Source organism: Rhipicephalus microplus, chromosome 9, assembly GCF_043290135.1.
Source record: "Rhipicephalus microplus isolate Deutch F79 chromosome 9, USDA_Rmic, whole genome shotgun sequence".
NCBI lineage: Eukaryota > Metazoa > Arthropoda > Arachnida > Ixodida > Ixodidae > Rhipicephalus > Rhipicephalus microplus.
Genome location: NC_134708.1, coordinates 5,019,856 through 5,043,803, shown reverse-complemented (window position 1 = coordinate 5,043,803; position 23,948 = coordinate 5,019,856). Strand labels below are relative to the sequence as shown.

Sequence of the window (23,948 nt, the reverse complement as noted above, 5' to 3'; positions counted from 1 at the left end):
GCCGCCCCTGAATCTCAAGATGGCCTTGTCACTCGGGCTATTTGACAACCAGAGTGGTAGGTGGATGGATCCAGCTAGCAGCTGCCTGCTCACCCTTCCAGATGCATTGGATCAGCGCTTGCTTGATGATGCTTCCACCAGGGTACTCCAAAGCAAAGATGACACACGTCGCACCTTGGTTCTGTCAGAGGCACTTTCCCGTGGAAAAATAGACAAAGTATGTTCAAAATATGTCACTGAAGATGGGGCTTTAATCTCTTTCGTATCATGCTTTAAAGAGGGCTTAATGCTTAACGTTCAGCCAAGCACTCCACTTCAGCGACTGATAAGGGAGGGTTGTTACCTTGAAACCTCAAATCGTTTCAGCATACAAGGACTAAGCCACACAGTCTCTCTTGGTGAAGTGGTAATGCGCCGACTTGTTGACCCATTTCTGCCATTTCTACCTCAGCCTGGGGGGGAGCCAATGCATCTTGTGCAAGCATGCAGGATGGGACTGATGGAGCTGTCACTGGGTCTGGTAAGGGAGGGGCAGCAGCTTGTTCCACTTGTGAAGGCCCTGGAAACTGGCCTTGTAATCGATTTAGAAAAGCCTTTAACCTTGGTTGAAGCTGTGCAGCTTGGCTTTTGTGATCCCGATTCGGGACGGCTTTTGCACCCAGTGGAAGGTTCTTATTTGAACTTGGAAGAAGCATTGGAATTGGGCATAGTGACTACTCGTGATAGCTATGTGAAGGATGCAGAGACTGGTCAATTTCTTACTTTTGCTAGAGCAGTGGAGAGCGGCAGAATTGACCCTGTGTGGAATCGCTACACTCCTCGTGACCTGAATCTTTACAAGGCCGTGTTTGCCAAGCTTATCATATATGCCAAAATGCCATTAAGTCTTGGCCAGGCATTTGCTGATGACCTCTTTGACGAAGACAGTGGCAAGTTCCTGGATCCAAGGTCATCAGAACTTCTTGGCTTTAAAGATGCCTTGAACAGTGGCCTGCTTGATAGGTGCAGCATGTTGCAGGAATCTGCAACATCTGCTTTCAGAGCCAGCCGTAGAGCTGTCATTTCCATGAGCAGCCCATCTTTCTCCTTGTACACAAAAGCTGGCTCTTCTGAAAGCACTAGTCAGCGTAGGCCAAGCGTTGAAATTGGCAACCTGCAGCGAGGTATGAAGACTTCTGACAGGACACGTACAGGTGTGACTTCAGGCTTTGTTCATTCCATGAAACATTTTGAGCCTAGCATTCACAGTGATGTCTTTTTTGAATCGAGAAGGGAGCTCACCCCGTCGAAGACACAGTCAGCCAGGGACGAAACAGAAAAGCTCAAGTTTCCTTTGCAGAGGCACATTGTACAAGAGACTGTGATGGCAGCCGAAATGTTGCCAATCATCAAGGCTGAACAAGAGCCCCAGCCTAGCTCGTCACCTCTTGTGAAGGAGCAATCTTCATCAAGTGGTTACACAGCACAGCTGATGTCGGCGTACTTAAAGGATAGCATGGAGCCAATTGCTGTCCTGGCGCCTCTTAAGTCATTTCTCCCACCTAAATTTTGTGCCTTGAAAAAACTAACTGCACCACTTTTTAAGAGTGCGGAAATTCATGATCCAACTTTTGCATCTAGGGAGGTTGCATTCATCTCTCCAGAAACGCAATATGTTCGATTTCATTCCTTGCCATCTTTGAAGCTTACTAGTTTTGCTGCACTTGGCATCCCACTATATTCCAAGTCTGATAGTGTGAACACAACTGAATCTCTGTATTCGTGGAGCACTGATAGTGTCACTACAGCCACAAGTCCACTGTTCAACAGCATAAGTTGTGATCAGAAGGCTGTTATCCACCAGGAAAAGCGCCTTAAGCCTGGTCAGCCAGACGTAGCTTGTTCGGCTGGCAATGACACTGATCTCAAAGGCGGGGAAGCCGTTTCAGATTTGCCTAGTACTGTTGCCAGTGTTCATTCCCCTGGCCACCAGCAGTACTCTGACAAGGAACGGCAGCCTTGCTCTACACAAGTGCTTATAAAAGATACAAATGATGAAACTGCCAAAGATTTAAACTTGTCAGAGCCTTTGAAAGCTGTTTGCAAAGTGGCTTTCCACACTGATTATGACAGGGCTTCACATGTCACGAAGGTTCATACAGGTCCGTCAACGCACCTGGCTGAACATGGTAGTGCAGGAAGATCAACAGAAGGTCAATTAGGAAACGAGAAACATACAGCTCCTGGTGACTCTGAAGACAACAGTGAGGAAGAATATCCACTGCATCCCACTGAAGTTAGTCGCCAAGAGCACTCTGTGGTCGTTCATGTTGAAACTGCAGATGATGGAATTGACGCAGTCAGAGTTGAAATTGCTGAAAATAGGCCATTTTCAGATGACTGGCTGCGAAGTCCTGGTTTTAATGGAGCTACATCAAGTGCTGTTGTGCATTTGCAGCAGAACTATGGAGCGGAGAAGGCTGTTCATAAGGACTCCTTGAGTATGCTGAAAAAGAGTTTGCTGTCATCCCCGTTTGTTGAGCCAACTATGGATTCTGATCGTGGGAAGTCTAGCGTACAATTGGCTAGTGATTCAGTGCTGTTTTCTGCAGCTGACACTTCACCTCCTGTACCGAGCTTAGAGCTGGTCTCTGCTGAATGGAGGTCAAGTACTGAGCAGGTGCCGGGCACCAAAAGTGAGATGCGAAGCCCAAGAAGGCGGTCACCTACCTATGGCCAATCAATGGGAAAGAAGTGCCTCAGCATTTCGCAAACACAGTCTGTTCATCATCTCCCTTTAAGTTTTGATACTGTTTTGAAAGAAGGCAGCTTAAGTCCAAGAACTGGCCAAGTAACTGATGAAGTGTGCAGAAGCACATTTAGTTTGCTAGGTGCTTCAAAGCATGGCCTTCTCGATCAGAGTTCCTTTCTTGTCAAAGACACATTGGGCAAGAGGCTTTTAAGCCTGCAAGATGCCATACAAGAGGGAATCCTGGATGCAGAAACAGGGTCAGTCCTGGCAGCCACAAACTGTGGCCATATCTCATTTGGGGATGCTCTCGTTCGTCACATTTTTGTGACGCCAGGCAGTCCGCTGTCATTAGCCGAAGCTCTAGAGTACGGTGTGTACCGACCGGCAGAAGGCTCACTGGTGTGCCCTTGGACGGGTAAATTGTTGCCAGTTGGTGAACAGCAACAGCTACCATTCTGGATTGATCAGAGTGCACAGGGCGACTTGCCACTTGCAGATTCTGAAGCTCGAGGCCTTGCAGCTCCTCAGGCAAGCAGGCCACAAGTGGAGAGAAGCCGGACAGTTCTATTCCACCCAATGCAAGACAGGGTAAGGGGACTGGGATGTGGACAGCACTGCACCCTAGTAAACACCACTGCACACTTCATGGCACTTCCGTTTCTGCCTGCACTGACTAAACGAATACGCTCAGAAAGGCAGACAAGGAAGAAGCCTGCTGCTTCACTTATGCTCACCACAGTTGGGATTTAACAGGGCATGGGGTAGCACAGGCCCTCCTGTGCTTGCTACAAAAATGGTGTACGGCAAGGCACAGCAGATGATTTCCTTGCCATGCCACTCTTCCATAGCAACCTTGGTTAAGGTGGCTGATGCCAGCATTGTGGGCTGAAATGAAAGGACTGGTTCCATGACTGACAATACTTTTTCCCTTGAGCTCGTTACTAACCATCCCAGCACATGACTTGTGTCTACCACCAGGCCCTCAGCAGGGTATGGGGAATGGCTCTGCATGGTGGGCAGTCACCGCACCCTCATATATGGTCCTTTCAGTTCCTAGGCTCCACAGCTAATTGGTCCTCCCTCCCAGCACATTACTTAGGTCGTTAGTGTGCTTTAGTGGAGGAGCTGTGTATCACTTGGTGTGCCTTCTTTGCCAGGCGGCAGCGCAGGAGCGGTGCAAGACCTGTGATGAAGAAATCGCCCAGCTGTCCCAGTGGATAGAAGACGTTGAGTTGCGCCTTGCCAACCTTGGGGCTGTCTCGGAGGACTCGGACAGCTTGCGACAACAGCTGTCGACTGCCAAGGTGAGGAGCTAGGGTCCATACTGGCAAAAACAGATAAGTGGTCTCATCGAGGCATATTTGCCATGAGCATGCAGTCTAGGCCTAGTACACAGCTACAGTGTCATCGTCTTAGTCATGCAAGCCATTGAAGCTGCGAAATAACTTCATAAAAACCATCAGTATTGGTTCTGGAAGTGGTATGGTCTCTCACCTCAGCCCTTCCTCTTTATGGTGCTACAAAGACTGTGGCACAAAGGCCAGTGACGTCAGCCCTATCAGCGAGGCTGTGAACAGAGCAACGAAATATGGAATGACCCATCCACCTACAAGTACTGATGTCAACTCAAAGGGAGAAATTCAGCCTTGTTGGTAAGACATTAGCCAATATTAAAAGTGCAATGGGTCACAAAGATTGTTATGGGGGTTATTTGGGGGTTATATTCTTATGGAGGCCTGTGTTTAGCAGTGGTTGTGTGTAACAGCCCAGTTACACGAAAATAGTGAATGGGGGTACACACACATGGCAATTATTCCGAAGATCTTGGCTGCAGTTGGTAAGAGTTCATTTTGTGTGATGGTTGTGATGAGGCACTATTTCTTAAACCTAACAAAATTAGTCGTACAATTTGTATACTTGTTTTATCATCTTAATTTGTGCACAAAATCATGGCATTTTCTTTTGCATAGTCGCTGCGTGAAGAGCTGGAGCTGAAGCAGCCACGGGTTTTGTCACTGTTCGACGAGGTCCGGCAGCTGTCCTCCAGCGAGCTGCTTTCGCGGGATGAAACGGATGCCTTACAGCGGCCCCTGGCCCAATGTAGAGGGCGCCTCGAGCTCTGCCAGGAACGCAGCGAGCGCCTAGCACGACGCCTGGCTGCCGCTCTTGAGGAGCTGCTTAAGTACACAGTATGTACCACAGTAGTACACAATTCTTAAGTTTCGGGATATCATGCCCATGCAGGATTCAAATAAACTGAGTATTTAGTGCTGCATCTGTGACTTACTTTGCTGGTTAATATGTGTTAAGTGAGCAGCTAATCTTTGTTTGTCATGTTTGGGTGAAAGAAGCAATAATGCCTTCCTTTCTTCGTGTGCTCAACTCGCTGTTCGTAATGTTCTGTAGGGAGAGATGCAGGTCTTCCGTGCGTGGCTGGAAAATGCCCGCAAGGTCTTGGCCAGGCATGAGGAACTATTGGACGACATCCGCAATGTGGCTGACAATGCTGACCACTACAGAGTGAGTACACCTCTTCATGCCCTTGTTACATTACGCGGCGCATTACAATGGGCTATGGCAAGCTCACAATTTAGTTCACTAAATATATTGCAATGATAAAGACATGAAAAATAACAGACATTCTTACAGATTATCAAACAACACTCAACAACATGACAAACAAGGCGGTGTCGGTATTGCTCGACTCGCCATGTGGGCTTACCGCAGGTGGCCCGCGGTGCCTTCCACGGCAGACCCACCACTGGAGGTAACCGTCCACGCTGCCGCCACGCGCAAAAGAGACTCTCCCAATTCTTTCGGGTCGCCACCAAGGCTTGCCGCCAAGGATCGCCGCCGGCGCTAACATTTTCTAACCATAATAATGATAATAGTGGTGGTCAACTCTCGCGAACATAACGCCACCTACCGCTCAATAGTTGCGACCCCAAATCACGGCTTCTGCGCGAGACACATGCGCCACGCTGTGCAAAAAACTTTACAGTGTGTGTCAGCACCTCCACATTCCCCCAACCGTAATTCAAACCATATCCCGAAAAGGATAAGCTCTAACAAAAAATGACAACGCATGTCTTTACATAATGTCCGTGCACCAAGACACCACCGCCGGTCAACACCGCTTCACTGTTCAGCTCGACGACTTCACCTCAATACTGGCCCGCAACAGCAACGTTGCCGTCGGTGCGACGATTTCTCACTTGCGCCAACACGTCTACCGGTTGCAACCAGCACTCACAAGGGCACTGGACTTCAGGCAGTTGCGCAGGTACCAGGCATGTCCATTTCCTGACCTTACGATCGCAATCCTGGCCAACGGCCCCGACGATGTGCTGAAGACAGCCAGCCTTGGTTACATCACTCCCGCTGCGTACATTCAATACACTTGAAAGAACAATGCCGTAGGGCAAAGGGAAGGGAGCTTAGAGCTCCTCGCCTGCGTACGATGGTCAGTACTGCTAGCTAATACATCGGCGGCGGCCGAGACACCCATCAAAATAAAACAAAAATCACTTTTCCTAGCTCGTGCATCGCAAGATTAATAAAAAAAGTGAGGGAAGCGAAGTGCAACACCTCAACGCCACAATCCGCTTAGTTGGGCCACGTGCGACAGGCAGCTGTGCCGAGCCTTAGGCCTCATAAGTCGCTTGACAACAACCGGCATCCACCCAGCACCCAGCCTGGGCGCAGAAGAGGCAGCCGCAAGGAGACATCCACTCTGTAAGGTGGCCCTATCGCTTGCCGCACACAGCAGCTTACCGAGCGATTGGCATCCACAGTCCCGGACGGTGTTGCGATGCCCTGGCGTCGAGCCGCAATCCCAGACAGCAACGACACCCGGCTCCCTAAGCCCAAAGAGATAGAAGAGGCTATTTACAGAAATTGGACCACCCACAAGGCTTCCGTACTCACTCGCTTCGAGCCTGGCCTACATTCCATGTGTTCTAAACCTTGCTCACCCCAGGATGCAAACTGAAAGGCTCTCGTACAAACTCAATAACGTTCTTAAAAAACCAATCGCAACACAACAACAATAAAAAAAAAAACACTTGTGAGCAGAAAAAAATTGAAACTCAACGTGCCAACAAGTTCAAACACGTCACAACAACCGACCGCCTCGCTTTCAACAAAGCACACCGCCGACGCTGGCAATGAGAAGTCCCCCTAGGCCTACTCTACCTGGGCTCTAACAAAAGCTTGTACCGAACTGCCAAAACTGTCGTCCGATGCTCCAAGAACTCCACATTGGGCAGCCAGTGTTGAGGTCTCGATGTGGCGAGAGAGCGCTACGCTCTACAATTGTAGAGAACGGTCACAGTAGGCACGGTCAGTACAAGTGTTGTAGCTAACTGGCTGTTATGGGCTATTCCCTACTTTGAAACCATTGTGGATGTTGTAGAACAGGTTGTTAAAACAGCTTGTGTTGGGACGTGATGCTGGATTTTTGGTATGCCATTCAAGAACGCTGCTGTGGGATTATTGCTGTACAGATTCTTCACATTCTGTGTTGCTTAACTCTTTCCTTACCACACCTATTCAAATCGATTACCGGTGATCGACACTTTGGATTTTCGATTTTTGCATGTTGAATTTGTTTCTGGTGCACTCAGCTTTTTCTGATAGTAAGTTCAGCGACTAAACTTTCAGAATCAATTTGAATTTGCCCGTTTAGGCAGCATAGTGATTTTTGACAGACCTTTGTGCAAATCAATGTGCGTGTGTTGTTGAGAAAATGCTCATGGCTGGCGAACATCACAAAAGTGCGTTCCCCTCGTGCTTATGCTACAGTAACACCGAAGTTCTGTAATAAAAAAAAAACTTTGCAGGTCAAATATAATATTAAGGTGTCAGCTTTGCAGTCTGACAGTGATGAGCAGTATTAACTGTAAGAAATTTATGCCAGCTATTCAATAGAGAGCAGTTGGTAGGAGTGAGAAAAAATATATTCTACAAAAAGTATTTGTGAAGGTCTGACACATGTAAAAGGTGTGGAGGTGGCCTTCTCAGCCAGCTTCCAGCAGCTTTAGTTTCGCTTGTTTCATTATATCAGACACGGGGCCGCATCTAGTGTTACTAGTCGCTCCTATGGTGTCATCGCGCACGCAAAAAAAAATAATTGCGGGCCGCCCGAAACTGTCTTGCAACCACACCTGAAGTGAATGACAACGAGCTTAGAGTCTGAGGATGACAGTACCTCAGCTTCAAATTTTATGCTGATGATGTTTTGCATCAGCCTGAGACATCCACAGCTGGGGCTTCAAATTGTCTCCTCCCTCACAAGTGCGTAGCTGCTGATCTTTGTGCACAATCTTACAGCTACTCTGGTTACATGTGAGGTCCCCACGTCACTGGTGCGTCGTGTGCTGGTGCCGGCTGCAGAGCATCTCTTTGCGACAAGAAGGCGACTAGAGCACATGTTAGCCCTGACTATGAAGCAGCACACAATGTTTAGGACTGCACGCGATATTGTTCTTTTTTTTAATACGATGTGCAAAAATGCAAAGAGTTATGATTGGGTGAATATTTTGGAACGCCAACCTAAGCAGAGTGAAGTGGCTCATGGAAAGAGGTGATGATAGACGAAATAGTGATGTTCTTTGCATGTCTCATTAGAAGCAAAAGGATCAAAATGTGGGCCAGTTGGTAATTCATTTTCTTCGTTCAGCGAACTGGGAGCGCAGAGAAAACACAAAGGACGAAGCGAGGAACCACACAACACGAGCGCTCCTTCTAATGAGATTTTCTTCGCTGAACGAAGAAAATCTCATTAGAAGGATTAATTACATCATGGGCATTCATCTATAGTGAAACACCTGCAGTCTGTTATCACAAAAAAGTAAACAAATACTGAGAAAAGTGTACGCATTCTCTTGTGTCTTGCGAAAAACCAAGCAATGCTTCGCCGCATAGCATGAGCAACGAAGAAGCGCCTCGGTTCTGTTTTTTTTTTTTTTTCTATGTGTATACAAACATTTTGTACTAAATTTAATATTTTTTATACTGAAAAAGAAACGGCGCAAAAAACGAGAGACCAAAGAAGTACACTATGACGTACTAACACGCCCAAGCAACCACTTTAGCTGCATTTATTTTTTATACAGTTCCTGGGATTACCTTTGAAATATTTATTCTGAATTTTCTTTGTTCTGATTTGTTCTGAATATTTTTGCTTTTATAGTGTTTTTATTGCACTGTTTACCATCTGGAAACCAAAAATTTCACACTTTTCACAATTTTATTCATTTTGAAATGATTTTGTTGCCCAAAAACATATATTTTTAGGAAAGAGGGTTTCATTCTGGAAAATTTAGTATGCTGCAATATGTGCTGGAGTACTTTTTAAACTGGCAAAAACAATCTTCCTGAGACATATAAAAAATAGCCATTTTCGCTTGGCAACAAAAGAGTCAAAAGAACACGAAAGTGAAACAAAAAAATATTTCAGATCGATAAATTATTCTCAATGCCCATGGGTTATAGGTGGCACACCGTGCAATCCAAGATGGCTGCGGGAGAATGATCAACCTATGAACTCGCATAGGAAAAGATAGGACACCCTGTGCCACTTTCACAGAATGAACTCTTAATCGTTGAATGAATGTATATCGGACCAAAGTACTTTCCCAAACGATAGGAACTGTTAAATGTTTGCTACCTCATTTCTTGCCACAATGCGAAGGGTGGTGGTGTCAGCTGATCGGCTGTGCATAACGACGCCTTGAATAATCCTGCGTGTTCTACAGAAAACTGCGCGACTTTGAATTCACGTATGAACTGAATTGCACTCGGAGATAATTTGTTCCGAGGCTGCCTCACGTGTTTGCTGCCGTAATGAGCCACTAAGCGAGTAGCGCACTGTCGCGGCTTCACAGGACTGAATGTTTAGCGTAGCAATGGTTAGCAAACATACTACGCCGTCGTCATTACTTGCACAGTCAGCACCATGGAGTTGCTTCTTTAATGAAATAAAAGCATTTAAGTTCTCATTAAGTAGTGCTTGGGTCACAGTTATGATCAGACTCCAAGAGTGCACAATGCACTGCACTCGGATGTTGCAGGTTTCATCAGTGCGATTGAAACGAGGATATCGACATGCGTTCGCTTTTCGCAATGTCAAGATTGCGAAAATTTGTCGAACAATGACGTTGTTCGAACGGCACCGATGAAGTTTCGGAGAACTAGGCATGGACTGCTGTCGTAACTGCATATTTTATTGCTCTAATCATTTCGCTTCGCTGGTTGAGCTCGAGCATGTTGGTGGCATGCGGCGCTCCGTAATATTCACTGTAATTGGGCTACATGCAATATACAAAAAAAACTATGCTTTTATTTTGAGCTCGCTGAAGGATATTATACAATAAATACAATCAAAGTGACTTACCAGCATGAAAAAACAACACACAAGGGGAAGTGCTACTCGCTGCTCGTGAGTTAGCAGCTGATTGTTCATCGTGGCTGTCACTCTCGGTTCGGTCGATGTTGAGTGAAAAATTCTCAGCGTCAAGGCGGTTTTTTTAAATCCCGCTGCTAAAAGTAGTCTGAGGAATTCTCTCCGCCGAACGACTTCTATAACACCAACAACGCATCACTCACCACGTACAACACCAACACGGCATCATTCCACCATGCTTATTTGGGCGCAAAGAGCAATTCGCCCTGACACCCTGCAAGAAGTGAATCGCCTGCAGTGTGCTGCCACCTATCAGCGAACTTGAAAATCAAACGGCGCAGTGTTGGCCAAGGTTAGAAAGAGTAAATCGCGAGCCTGCGCTACTTTCCACGTACAATGAATGCTGTGGGATTCGCACACTACAAAAGCACTGACGAATGCTTTGTGCACGTAAAACAAGGCGAGTTTCAATTGCAAAGGTCAGACGATAACATTTAACTATCGAACGTTAGGCTGCAGAAAATCTTGCGATGCTGATACGCGTGATCTGCGGGCTATAATAGCACACGCGAGTTGCCACGTATTTTCACGAAAACTTCCCATCTTGCAAGAACGGATCAGATTTATCATGTCACGGACGGTTCGGTATATTCACTGATGCACGAAACATACTAACGGTTTGTGTTCGTTTCTTGCCAACCCGTTAACAGTGAGGCTAGCACAGCCGAACAAGGGAGCGTCTGCCTACTGATCATCCTCGAGAGGACGCTCCTGAACTCCGCTAGGGCGACAGTCTGTGAGCATTGTGAATACTGTGAAAGCTCTAATGTTGTTAATTTCATCATGGTAGGTTTCAGTAAGACCTTCACGAAAGTACATATTTGTCAGTACCTATTAAAACTCCTCCTCCCCCCAAGCTGCGGGCCTGCTACAGCATCGTAAATAAAATGCCACAGGTGGATAAAAGCTGAAAAATAAAAGGGGTAATTCACAATAATGGTATATTTTTATTACATAAAGCTTACACACTAAAGGTGATCTCATTTTTCTCTTTTCAGGCATTTTCGAGCGATGTGATTGCTCATCAAGCAGACCTTCGTTTTATCACCATGGCTGCCCAGCGATTTGTGGATGAGTCCAAGGTGAGCTTTTTTGTTTTTGGCTTACTCAATGGAGGAACAGACAAACGCCTGACAAGTACACACAGCTCTGTAAAAAGATGTTGAAGCACTGTTTACGTCATTACCATATTTCCTGGTACATAACACAGCCTTGGATATAACCTGCACTTCCAACTGCAAGTTGAGGAAAAATATACTTAAAAAAAAGATCCCTTCACACTGCAGAGAAGCCAAGCCGCTTTTCCTTGCGTTATCACATATTAGTGCCAAGGAGCCGATTTGTGAACAAACATTCATACAAAAGGAAAGTCTTCAAAACCTTTATATTGAATTATATATATTGATTGAATTCTCATTTTTGGTTTGTTCTTATATTGGGGTCTGAATGAATGTACCAGAACAATGATTGCATATTCGAAATCTGTGTATAAATATATGTGCACTCAACATTGAGAAGTTTGTAAACGGGGGTTGTGCTGAGCTGATGTTTTGACTAGCCAACTTGTCAGAATATTGCAGCCCTGAAGTTGCCGCCCTGAAGAAGACAAGTTGGCTTGTCCAGGAGTGCAACAGCTGTTCCAATTGCGTCACTTTGATACAATTCCAAGTTTTTGTGCCAAGCTGTGCCAAAACCATGAAATTTGCCAAAATTGCGCCATGTTGCACCAAAATGCGTGACTAGCCGTAAAATTTTCACAGTTGCGCCAACTTCAGCGAGAAATAGACGCTACGTTGCTCGCCTGTTGTTTGCATCATCAATCAATCCAGGCGCACACACCCTAACCCTAAACCACGGTGTAAGATATATGCTCATTAGCCAGAACACTCGCGAAACGCAATTGACCAGATAAAGTGACACAGCGCCGCGCGACCATGGGTCCGCTGACCGCAGCAGATTATTATCGGCGGGACAAAGCAGCTTCAAGACAAAAATGCGTTGCCATAGCCAGCAACACGTTGAGGACTATAAATCTTTTACTCGGCAAATGTAGCTATGGTATGATAGAAGTTAGAACTAGAAGCATATGCCGCTGTTACTGCGTGCGAACCAACTTTACGTGCGGCGAACGCTGGCGTTACTGGCGACCACTTAGTTGCTATAGCAACCGCACATGCCCGTGCCCATCACCAAGCCAACGGGCGCGTGTCGTCGTTACTTAATCTATAATCAAACGTGCCTTGCAAGCGAGCTGAGAAGTTGTGCCCTACACCTAATCACGTCACGAAAAAAAATAAATAAAAGGGGGCGGAGGGTGAGTGTAACGGTTTGAAAATGTCTTGGCCTTGTAACTTGGGAAGAACGCCACTTAAGCTAACTTTGCTGCAATGCACTAGTGGCTTGCGAAAAAGTGTTTTAAGAGTTGGAAGGGGCTGGTATCACTAGTCACGGGACTCAGCACAGTTTGTTCAATTCCTCATGCGTCACATTATTGTGAGCACTAATATCATCGCTGGCGCCTAAAAAGTTACTGGCAATCACTTGGAGCACTCTGGGATATTTCTGAAGCCCTAAAAAGTCAAAACCCTGCGCCACTTGTTTTTTTTTTCCACGGCCTCTACTCCTAACTCTTACGAATCTCCCAAATCTCAAGGTCGCCAGCTTGGCAGATCCACATTTTGATCCTCGGAGCCTGTCAAAAGATTTGACAGGTGTGCCAAATACCAATGTGCACTTTATAATTACTTGCTGAGTAGGGTGGTTTTAATTATTAATTTTATCGAAATAGCAGTGCTTATTCATTATGCAAGATTTAGGGGATGTTGAAGGGATTGTACATATTTTTTTCTCTGTACATACTTCTTTTTCATATTGTTCTAAATGTGTTCTTTTGTAATTAAAAAATGAATAAATTTTCTCCGTAACTTGCTCCAAATTTGGATTTTAGTGCTTCAAAAGTAACATTTTGCTGCTCTGAAAATTTCTCCAAATTTCATTTCGGCTGCTGCACCCCTGCTTGTCGAAACGTCGGCTCAAGCACAACCCCCCCTTTAAGAATGTTTCAACACAACCTCTATCTTCCCCAGACTCCTACATTTTTTGAATAATCTCAACAAGTTTAATCTAAAATGCTCAAAATTAAAAAATATATATATTGATTTAAAGACCCTTATTTTGCTTTGTTTAAGTTCCACTGTTATTTTTGTTTGACCATACTGACAGTTTTTGAAGGCATAGTAAGCCCATTTGTTTATATCATATTTTTCGCAGGAATACCTCCGCATGCTGAATGACCACCGGACAAGCCTGCCACAGAGGCTGAGTCATTTGGAACCCTCTGAGAGTGAGGTTCGCGCTGAGGTGTCTCGCGTGAGCACCGAGTACCAAAACCTGCTGAGCCGCGTGAACAAGCTTGGGGATCAGTTTTCTAGCCTGACCGAACGCAAGCGTGCTTACCATGAAGCCATGGAAAGGGCTACAGCCTGGCTAAACGAGGCACAACGCAGCGCCAAGCGGCTGCTTGAGGAGCCGACAGCAGCCGAGCCACCCGCAATCCAGGAGCAACTGGAGCGTGTGCGGGCCTTCCACCTCGAAGCAGTGGGTCAGGGACGGCTGATCGAAACAGCCAAGCAGGCCGCTCAAGTTCTGCCACCGTCGGGCGGACCGGCCGTCGAGGAGGCGGTGCGCAATCTAGAGGAGGTGTACCAGCAGATGCTGGCGCTCGTGGGCGAGCGCAGCAAGCAGCTGCAGACGGCACTCGTGCAGTCTCAAGACATTGCGGATGGTCTAGACCGTGTGCTAAGGCTGCTCGACGAATTGGAGGCAACTCAGCGTGGCCAGAGTGCCAAACTGGCCAGCTTAATGAGGGATCGTCTTGATGAGCAGGTAAGAAGTCATTCTCACCCATCACAGTGCTTGACTGCCGACTCGAAGAGATCGAATCTGGCCACTGTGGCTGCATTTTCGGTGGAAATGCTCGAGGCCCCTTGTGGTCAGAATTGTAGACGCGCCTCGTAATCATTTTGGGGTCAGCAAAAAAAAAGACTAGCCCCTTATATCTGTTTCCTTCCATTGGGGCTAACAGCGTGAAAATCACAAGACACAGACTAAAAGCGGACGTGGCACAGTGCTAACTTTCAACTGATTTTGCATTTTAAAAAAAGGTAACATATAACACACAAACAGAGCACCTCCCGACTGATTTGGCCACTGCCGTTCGAATAAAAAAAAAATGCACTGCACACCCAAACATTGTCAAGCGGATGTAAATACTACTCAAATTATTACAGGACTAAGAAAAAAATTAGGCTTGTGCGAATAGTAAATTTTAGGCTCGAAGCGAATAGTGATTTCGGTCGAATCATTTCGAATCGAATTTGAACACTGTATGTCACATATTATAAAGAAAAATTGGCATATTTGTCTTGTCATGACCCAATTAACCTGCACAATATATATATATCATATTGAAACGAGGCCTATGCAAATGCCATACTTTTTGGTTCAAAGAAAGTGGAAACAAGTTCCAGTAGTAGCAGGAAATCACTTTCACTCGAATGCAAGTGATACCTGTAAATTATGTTGTTGTAACATTTACTATACTTATAGCATATAAGTAGGTATAACAAACTTAAAAAATGATGATTCGATAAGATATGTTCTTTAATCTTGAAATGGGACTCTGCGGCAGTGTGGATCTTTTTTTATATATACAGTTGTGTTCATTGCATAGCACTAATTTACTGCTGTGAAACCACCTTTACAAAAAAAATAAGTGCTGATTATCATGCATTTTGACAGGTGCCTTCAAAACTTAGCACCCACTAACTGCAGTGAAACCATCTTTACAGGGCTTACATGCAGAATAATGTACAGTTATTTGTTCCTTTCGAATGCTTCAAAATTTTCAACAATATAAATTTGAATACTGTAATATTCATTCAAATATGTGAAGCATTCGAATATTTTCACAAGCCTAAAAAAACAAATTCAAACAAAACCAAGAAACTGTTACAGGTTTTTCAATGATTATTCAGTGAAAAGTCAGCACTAAGACAAGCCTGCTTTTAGTCTGTGTTTTTCGCGCCATTAGCCACTGTTAATCTGCATCAACTTTCCCTGTTCTCCATTTTACAGTTTCTCTTCTTTGTTCAGCCATGCTACTAGTTGTGTAAATGCCTCCATCATATAGGAGAAATTTGATTTTTATGTGGATGATGTAATAAAAATAAAATAAGTGTGTTAAAATATGGAAGATGATACTTGCGAGACATACAAGAGGTTGTGGCCAGACAGCTGGCATAGCATTCAGCGATTATTGCTCGTGCTCTTTCATTACATTCTTGCACAAGTGCTTTTAATGCTAAGTATTCTTTTTTGAATTCCAGATTCATGAACACCGTGTGCTTCGGTCAGAAATTGACGGCCAGCGTCCATTCATAGATGCTCTCAATGCCTCTGCTCGGGAATTGCCCGGCAATGCTCGCTTGGCCAAGAAGGTGGAGGCCAAGCTCAAAGACATCAACAGTCGCTACGAGAAGGTGCTCGACAAGTCAGCGAGGAGGGGTGAACTGCTTGATGAGGTCAGGCAACCAACATTCGCACATTGAAAGCCTGCTAAACATTACTGCTCAACGTAACGGGTAGAAAGGACAGTTACAGCTACTGCTGGAGTTTTGTTAACTTGATGTCCTAGCATCGTGGCTTGTACATTGAGCGACAGCTCTTAAAAGATGACTGCGTGTATCACTCAGTAATAGTGCTAAATAAGGCAAAGGCCATAATAGAATCTTCTGTATTACAGCAGACTCCTTCTAAGACGAACTGGAAAGGATCACTGTCATTTGTTCATCTTATCACAAGTTTGTCTTATCAGAAGTGCCCAAAAAACCAAATGCTGACATGCTAAGTAGGACCAAATATGTTGTTTGAAAATGCTGAATGAAATATACATATAATGGGGAGGAAAGGAACAAGAAAAAACATTTATTTGGCTCAGCCTGATAAAAACTCTGCTTTCAAGTAAAGTATTTAGACTAATCTAACAAAGTAGAATCTCGATGATATAAATTCGAAGGGAGCGCGCAAAATATTCCTATCATCCCAAATTCATGTAAACCAAGAACTAGTTAAAGCTGATCATAAAGGTGAACAAGAACTTCATTGGGGTCAACTACATTTTACTGAACAAAAGTCCATGGAAGTCCATGGAAAAGTCCATGTTCTTTGGAACTTTCCTGCCTTCACCGCCTCTCAATAAACGGCCGCGGTTTTTTTACTCGTGCTGCTGGCGCTTAAAACGCGTTCACACTTAGCATCAAAGGAAGGGAAAGCGGCAAAACTTGTTGGAAATTCATTTGCTTTGCCTCTTAAATGGCCGGAAAAACCCACCGCGAAGCCGACATAAAAAAAAATCAGTCACACAAACGCCAGAGCAGCCACAAAATTATGCCTGCATCCGACGAAGATGTTCACATTAATTTCGCCTACCGCCGCCGTCTTCGCCGCATGAGAATTCATTCCATTTTGCCTGTTTCCTGAGCATTAAATTTTGTACCGAGTTTTAGTTGTGCATGCAAAGCACTGAAAAAGAAATGGTTTATGCCTGTACAAACGTCGTTTCAGGAGATACATTAGCAGAAACGACACGAGCAGATGCACTGGCAGCGGCGGCGACAGATTCAGCCGACAGTGCAAAAACGAGACACGTTAGGTCATGCTGACTCACTGCTGCTGCTGCACCTTGTTATACTTCCACTGTTTGCAGCGATCATAATCTAAACCAGGCTGTTGATGAACACATCTTTGTGAAAGCCGTGAGGTTAATGGGTAGTTTACGATAGGCTGACGCGAGCCACCGCCAATGCCTTTGTCATTATGTTGAATTTGCGGCTCATTCTTTACATCACGTGGTTTGAGAGCTAGTGCAGCCGGTGCAGCCAAAGCCGTGAAGCAAAACGGCGATCTGCTATCGCGGGGCAAAAAAATTGGTCTCTGGCTCATTTTTTTGTGCCAGTCTCGCAGCGTGGTTTCCCGGCCACTTAGGCGGCAAAGCAAGGGAATTCCTGCGAGTTTTGCTGCGTTCACTTCTTTCGAGGCACAGTGTGAACGAACCTTCGTCTCAAGGACAAGCTGCGTTGCGCCATCGCGAGCAGTGGTCAATCGCGCGTTCATATCATTCGTGGTGGCTGGAGAAACCGTTTATGTAACACCGAATCGCGGTCGCATTTCATATAAAGTAGTCCATCTGAAGCAACCTTAAAATTCGTATCATCGAGATTCTACTGTAGTATTCGATTTCACGGGTTCATAATAATTATGCTCAGGAATAAATTGCTACCATATTTTAACAATAAAACTGCAGAATGACCATATTTCGACGAATAGAAAAAAATTAAAAGGGATCCGAGAGGCTGTTTTACTAGCTTTGCTATCACTTTTGTATACACCTCCATTGCATGGCGCTACCTTGACTAAGCCATTACACGCCAAGGTGCTAAGAAAGTCTGCAAGGTTTTCTTTGAGGTTCGGTTATTTTCTTATTTTCAACCCATCTAACTTTTCCTGAACAATATGAAGCTGAACATCTTTGTTTACACTAGTCACAACCACAAGCCTCAGGCATACAAAAAAAGATCAACGCAGCTATATTTAGTGTGCAAAATGACCTTCCTTTGTCGTGCACTTTCATAATGAAAATGTCCCATCACAAGTTGCTGCATTTAAGTGGGAAGAAATACGAGGCACACAGGCCCTATGCAAAACAATGAAAACTGGCTACAACATGTGCTCAGGTGCCAGGTGATAACAATGCATCTGACTAGGCTTGTGCGAATAGTGAATTTTAGGTTCGAAGAAAATAGTGATCTTGTTTGAACAATTTCGAATCGAATTCAAATAGTATATATGACATATAAAGAAAATTGGGCTCATATATATTGATCTAACTAACCTGCGCAATATTTTTTTTTTAACTGTAATAAGGCAGGTCTCTGTGCAAATGCCTTTTTTTTTTCATTCAAAGGAAGTCTAAACGACTTTGAGTAGTAGCAGGATTTGACTTCCAGTAGGATGGGAGTGATGACCTGTAAATTATGTAACATTTTAAAATTAATACTTGGAGCATATAAGCCGTCCTAACAAGCATTTTAAGCTTAAAAAATGATGAATCGGAATCGATTTTAGGGTAATATGTTCATTGGGCCCTGCAACAATTTTTTACGAGCCATGTAGTGGGCTCACTAAAGAAGCTTATTGCCTCACAAATTCACCACCATAAAAACATTATCCGTCCAGTACCAGTGGAGTTTCAAAGATATGTCACATGCTGCAATTGCATTCTCTCTTCTCGTCCTGACAAAAGCGCTGGAAGCTAAGCAGGGAGGGGCGACAAGGGTACGAACGTTACGCGAGCCTCATTACCTTGAGCCTGATGACCTTGAGCACTCATCCCACTTTGCTTTTCCATCCTTGAAGAGAGTATATGAAAGCATTGGCGTGTGATGCACAGGTGTCAAGCTGCCTGGACCAATTCACTGGCATGGCAAACCGCTTTGAAGAGTGGCTTGCCAATGTGCTGCAAGCCGTGGAGGGCGAAGAGCAGCCGCGCCTTGAGCACGCTATGAACCAGCGCAACCTGCGCAAGGATGAGTTTGAGGACCTTCTGCGTGCGGGACGGGCCCTTTGTGCCAAACGTGACGTCACTGACACTGGGCCCGTGCGGGACAAGGTATGCATGGGACCTGCCCACTTTTCTTTACAGGGCAGATTCTGACCCGTATTCACAAAATAACGTCATCATTTCGTCAAGTTTTTCTTATTGGTTTTAAAGCTTTATTGTACTTGATGAACAAAGTAGGCCAGTATTCATGAACCAATCTTGTCCCTATCTTTTACCCTTTTACCATTATGCCTTTATAACACACCTAAAGAGTACAAGAAGTTGAGGAGAACGTGAGGTAAGGCTAAGGTTGGCTTGTGAATACGGGCCTCTGTCTCACTTTGTCATGACTTAATATCCAATTTCTTCTCACTGGTGCCTCACATGTGTCATTTTTTATAGAAATTAAAGAAAAAGCTGTGCCGTGCCACAGTGCACAGTCATAAATCCCTGACGAGTGCAAAGAATGTGATGCTGGCAGCTGCCTTGTAGCATGTAGCTCAATCAAGTTGTGCGCATTTGTCCTGATATTTGTTTTCCTCTCTCTGTCTCTCTCGCTTCCTTAAGCATCTATGTTAGAAATGTTGGTGTGGCAACTGACTCTTATATAAGCAGACATAGTAGAGTGGTAGATGAAATGCAGCATGTTTGGGTTTTGTTTTGTTCCCCGTTGTTGTGGACTCGGTTCTGATTGCGTGTTGCTCACTAAGTGCTGCAGTGCAGTGAGTTTAAGGCATGTTTAACTTGGATAATCTCATATACCACTTCACAATTGGAACCTCTGCAAAAACTCTAGTAAGGAATCAGTTTTTAGTAGACAGGAACAAAAGATTGTTGAACACTGTTGTCATCAGAAATGCTGTGAATGCAACAGGTGTCTGAGCATTGTCAGAGTCCTTTTTGGCTTATATACATATTGTGTCTCACTGTATGCTTGTCATGAAGTGGCTTCTGAAATACTGCAGCAGCCGCCGCGTTCGTTAGCACTAGGTTTTTTACGATACGACTAATACCCGCAGGAGTGACCCCTGGCTGTGTGAAACGTTTTCTCTGTTATTTCTGTCCTTGTGTGTTCAGGTGAAGCAATTGGAGCAACAGTGGAAAGAACTTGGTGAGCTGCTCTCCGAGCGTGAACGGCAGGGACGGCAGCGTGCTGAGCAAGGGGCAACGTACGAGACGCTGCGACAGCAAGTGTTGTCATGGCTGCAGACAACTGAGGGACGTCTCGACTCCCTTGGTTCCCTTGCCCTGGACAAGGACATTTTGCGCCGACAGGCTGCTGAGATTAAGGTGTGTGTGTTTCTCTTGTTCAGTAAACCGTGCCTCTCTTTGTTTTCTGGTCTTGGTGTGGCACTTGGTACACCTCGTTTGACACTGCAACTTGTGCAGCCTCTGGTGAAGGAGCATGCCGAGTACGCGTCCACCATGGACCGTGTCAACGAGTTGGGTCGCAGCTATGACTCGCTGCGGGTGGACAGCCGCTCACGCCCCCCTGCTCGCAAAGGAGGCAGCCCCCACAAGGAACCTTATGCCAATGGTGCTCATGGTGGGTTACGGCACCTGTTTTGTAAATATCTGAGTGTGCGTAGTGCAAATGTCAATGCAGTCCATGTTCAGCCTCTAATATGCCAAGTCTTCTTGGTTTTCATTAAAGAGATTGGAATGTCTCACTGCGGCTATGTTGGTATCCGAATGTTAGAAATTGCCGAGTGTTGTAATTTGCTTCTAAGAAGAGAGAAACAAACCTTATCTTTCTTTTCATTCGCAACTTCTTTGGCTGCATCTAACAAACAGCTCTCCTTTCCTACACTGGCGAAGGAACCTAAAGCTTGCATAAATGATGGACGGTTGTGGGAGTGATGCATACATATTGCGTCGTCATACAGCTGCTGTTGGTGTCACTAGAATAATGTGCCCTTTATAATGTGACCTGTGCACAAGCCTGCAAATCCAAGTGATCATGATGTTCAGCTGCATTATGGTCCACTGCATGCAATGGCTTCAACATGGTGGCACTGCTTTCTATAACATGTGCTTGCACTTAGCTTTTCTTCTGCAGTTATGCCAAGAAACTTGTAAGCTAGGAAAATTGTTTATTTCTTGCATGCCATAGTGTGTTTTGGCACTTGGGTTTACTTGTACTTGTCTCCTTTGGAAGCTAACCTCTTCTGTCTCCCCTGCTAACCCGCATGCACCCCAATAGAGTCATCACCCGAAGGAAGGGCACTGCAGAGTCCACAGTCCAGTGCCTCCAGTGGTTTTAGCAGTAGACACAGCTCGATCGACCAGTTTGGGCCCCTCGAGGGTGAGTGCAATGGAAAAAAGCCTAGGGTTTGTTTGCTACTGTGCTTGGCACCACTCGCCTGAGGCACCAGTGCTGGAAGCTGCGACTGTCTCTACGAGTGCCAGCAGATGCACCAGTGTTCTGTTTGATTTGTGAGGGTACAATACCAAGGAAATGCTTGAAGATACCGAAGAAGATTTACACTGTACAGCAGAAATATCTGCATGCGCAGTGACGACGGCTAACTGTGCCACTTCAGCGTTATCCTTGCCCTACTTCTCTGTGCTGTTATTTGTGCATCTAACGTGTTAAGCATTACATCTAAGTGCTGATGGTGCTATTCTTACTTCATCAATATACTCATTCATATTCTATTCTTTTAATCATTTTTTTAGTCTGTCTAGACAGAAGATTGTGTATGTAAAGTGGCTAGGGCTACAGGCTCATGTTTTCCAGTCGCAGCAGCTAGCCACCTGGTTTTGTCTCAATCTGGTGCTGGTCGTGTGCTGTGACCTGACCCATCTTCACTCCTTTACATTCTTTTTTTTTCACCAGACCTGAGCCCCGTGCAGCAGCAGCTATCCGAGATGAACCACCGCTACCACCTGCTAGGTGTGCGCCTCTCAGACCGGCAGCAGGAGGCAGACTCATTATCCGAAGAGCTGCGCACATGCACCGAGGCTCTTCGTACCTTGCTCACATTTGTGAAGAGCCGTAGCGTGCCCCGTGACTTGCCTGCCAGCCAGGAGCTGGCGCAACAGCAGCTGTCACAGCTGCGCGAGCTGCAGACAGAGCTGCAGGAGAAGCAGATTGAAATGGACCGGGCACGTCTTCAGGCCCAGGAGCTGCTGCGGCGCAGGCCACAAGCGCCCGGCTCTGATGCCCTTCAGGCGCAGTTGGACGAGCTGCTGAGTCGGTGGCAAGGGCTACAGGGGGCCCTGCGCTCGCGCCTCCTCCTCATACAGCTGCTGAAAGAGTTCCAGGTGGGTTTGCACATAGTGCTGCGGCAAATAAAAAGTGCATTGGTGTCACATCCTGAAGGGGTCCTGAACCTTTCTTCTAACTAATCACCAAATTACCTCGGTATTGAAGTTTATTGCCTCGCTAATCGATCACCGAAAAATTTCGCAAGTCTATCATGAACGAGCGTAGTTACTGGTATTCGTTGTACACTTTCAAGCACTTTCTCTCTTCTCTTACCTCAAAAAGCGTGCTGGAAGCTAAATGGGGAGGGATGACACTGGAGAAATAGGCTACGATAGCACGCATCATGGAATATGATTGCTCTCTTCTGTTGTGTTTGCTGGGCACAGTAGTGTTGTTGCTGTGTCATTTTAGCACACTATGGAGCACAGTGCCAGCATGTGGAGGACACCCTGTGGTAAGTAGTGGATCTGATCTAGACCCAACTCTTGATTTATGTCTGTTGTCAGCCACTAGCAACACTCTGCCGTTTTACAAAATACTGCTCGAGCCCTCCCCATTGAAGTGGGTGAGGACAGGACCTGGGCTTTGTGTGAACAGAGCACACTTGAGAACTCTATTGCATTGCTGCACATGGCTTATGAAATTTGGCTGATCGACTCTCTGTAGCGCTTGTTTTTTGTAGAATGTTTGGAGTACACTCAAACCTCGTCATAACGTAACGGGATATAACAAAATAATGAATATAACGAAGTAAATGAACTTCCCCTTAAAAGCTCTATTGAGAACCATGCATTTTAAACCTCGTTCGAAGTAAAATTGACTGGTAAATGGATATAACGAACGAAATTAGTCTATCAAATAGTTCACAAAAAAAAAACTATCTTAGTTTGTTAATATCGTTTTCTGCGAAATTTGACGCTCATTCCGCACGGCTCTTTCAAAACTACCTCGCCGACCTTACAGCCACGCCACGCACGGCCTAGAGTCGTTCTCCTTACACGTCTATCAAATAGTGCATAAAAAAAAAAACAATCGTAGATTGTTAATATTGTTTTTTGCGAAATTTGACGCTCATTCCGCGCAGCTCTTTGAAAACTACCTCGTCGACATTACAGCCACGTCACGCGCGGCCTAGAGCCGTTTTCCTCTCACAGTCAGCGGAGAGGATGGAGGAAGCGCTCAGCCGGTCACATGACCGAAAAGCGGTGCCGCAGTGCAAAGTGATTTCTCTCTCTGCGCCTTAAAGACGATGGCAATGACTGCGTCTCCCCTGCTACCCTTTGCACCGAGAAAGGAGGATTCTCTGCAACAGCATTCTTTTGTTTTTCTTCTCTGTGCGCGGCCTTGAAAGGAGAAGGGGGTCTACGTGCAGAGACAGAAAAGGGAGAAGCGTGGCATGGGCGCGTCGCAGATCGGCATTTGAGAGAGAGCAAACAATCCGCCACAGTCTTTTCTTTCCTTTTCTTCTTTTCCTTCTTTGCGTGCAGCATTGAGAGGTGCCGCTGCGGGATTGGGGATGGGGCTGAGAGCATTTTTGGAGCGTGGTGTAATCTAAATAAACGTCGCAAGTGCTTGCACGTTCTAATTAGAGGACGTTTTTGCCCATTAGAATACACATAGCTTTGATGGGACCTCAGCGTGCGTTCGAATTAACCGAAAGTTTGAATTAAACGTGTTCGAATTAATGAGGTTTGACTGTGTTTATTTTCCATCGCACACGTGGTCGCATAGCGGTACATTGGGCCGTGAGGCGGTTTCCTTCTTTGTATGCTTATAGGTGTGCGCCCATCTGAGTATACATTGCCACAAACTGTTATAATCTATATAACGAAATAATGGATATAACGAAGTAATTGTGGCTTCCCTTCAACTTCGTTATAAC

At 45.4% G+C, this 23,948-nt stretch overlaps 1 protein-coding gene across 13 annotated transcripts in view; it reads left to right on the top strand.

Annotated features, from left to right (window-relative positions):
* shot (dystonin-like protein short stop) overlaps positions 1-23,948 on the top strand; it is a 710,700-nt gene that overhangs the window by 182,142 nt on the left and 504,610 nt on the right. For 12 of the 13 annotated variants that reach the window (XM_075874376.1, XM_075874375.1, XM_075874379.1 and 9 more), the window contains 11 exons: positions 3,889-4,035; positions 4,702-4,920; positions 5,138-5,251; positions 11,195-11,278; positions 13,467-14,081; positions 15,584-15,778; positions 18,706-18,924; positions 19,933-20,145; positions 20,245-20,401; positions 21,059-21,160; positions 21,695-22,122. In XM_075874376.1, the coding sequence (XP_075730491.1) occupies positions 3,889-4,035; positions 4,702-4,920; positions 5,138-5,251; positions 11,195-11,278; positions 13,467-14,081; positions 15,584-15,778; positions 18,706-18,924; positions 19,933-20,145; positions 20,245-20,401; positions 21,059-21,160; positions 21,695-22,122 (2,493 nt within the window). The remainder of the gene's footprint in view (positions 1-3,888; positions 4,036-4,701; positions 4,921-5,137; positions 5,252-11,194; positions 11,279-13,466; positions 14,082-15,583; positions 15,779-18,705; positions 18,925-19,932; positions 20,146-20,244; positions 20,402-21,058; positions 21,161-21,694; positions 22,123-23,948) is intronic. The other variant, XM_075874374.1, reaches the window with a different exon arrangement.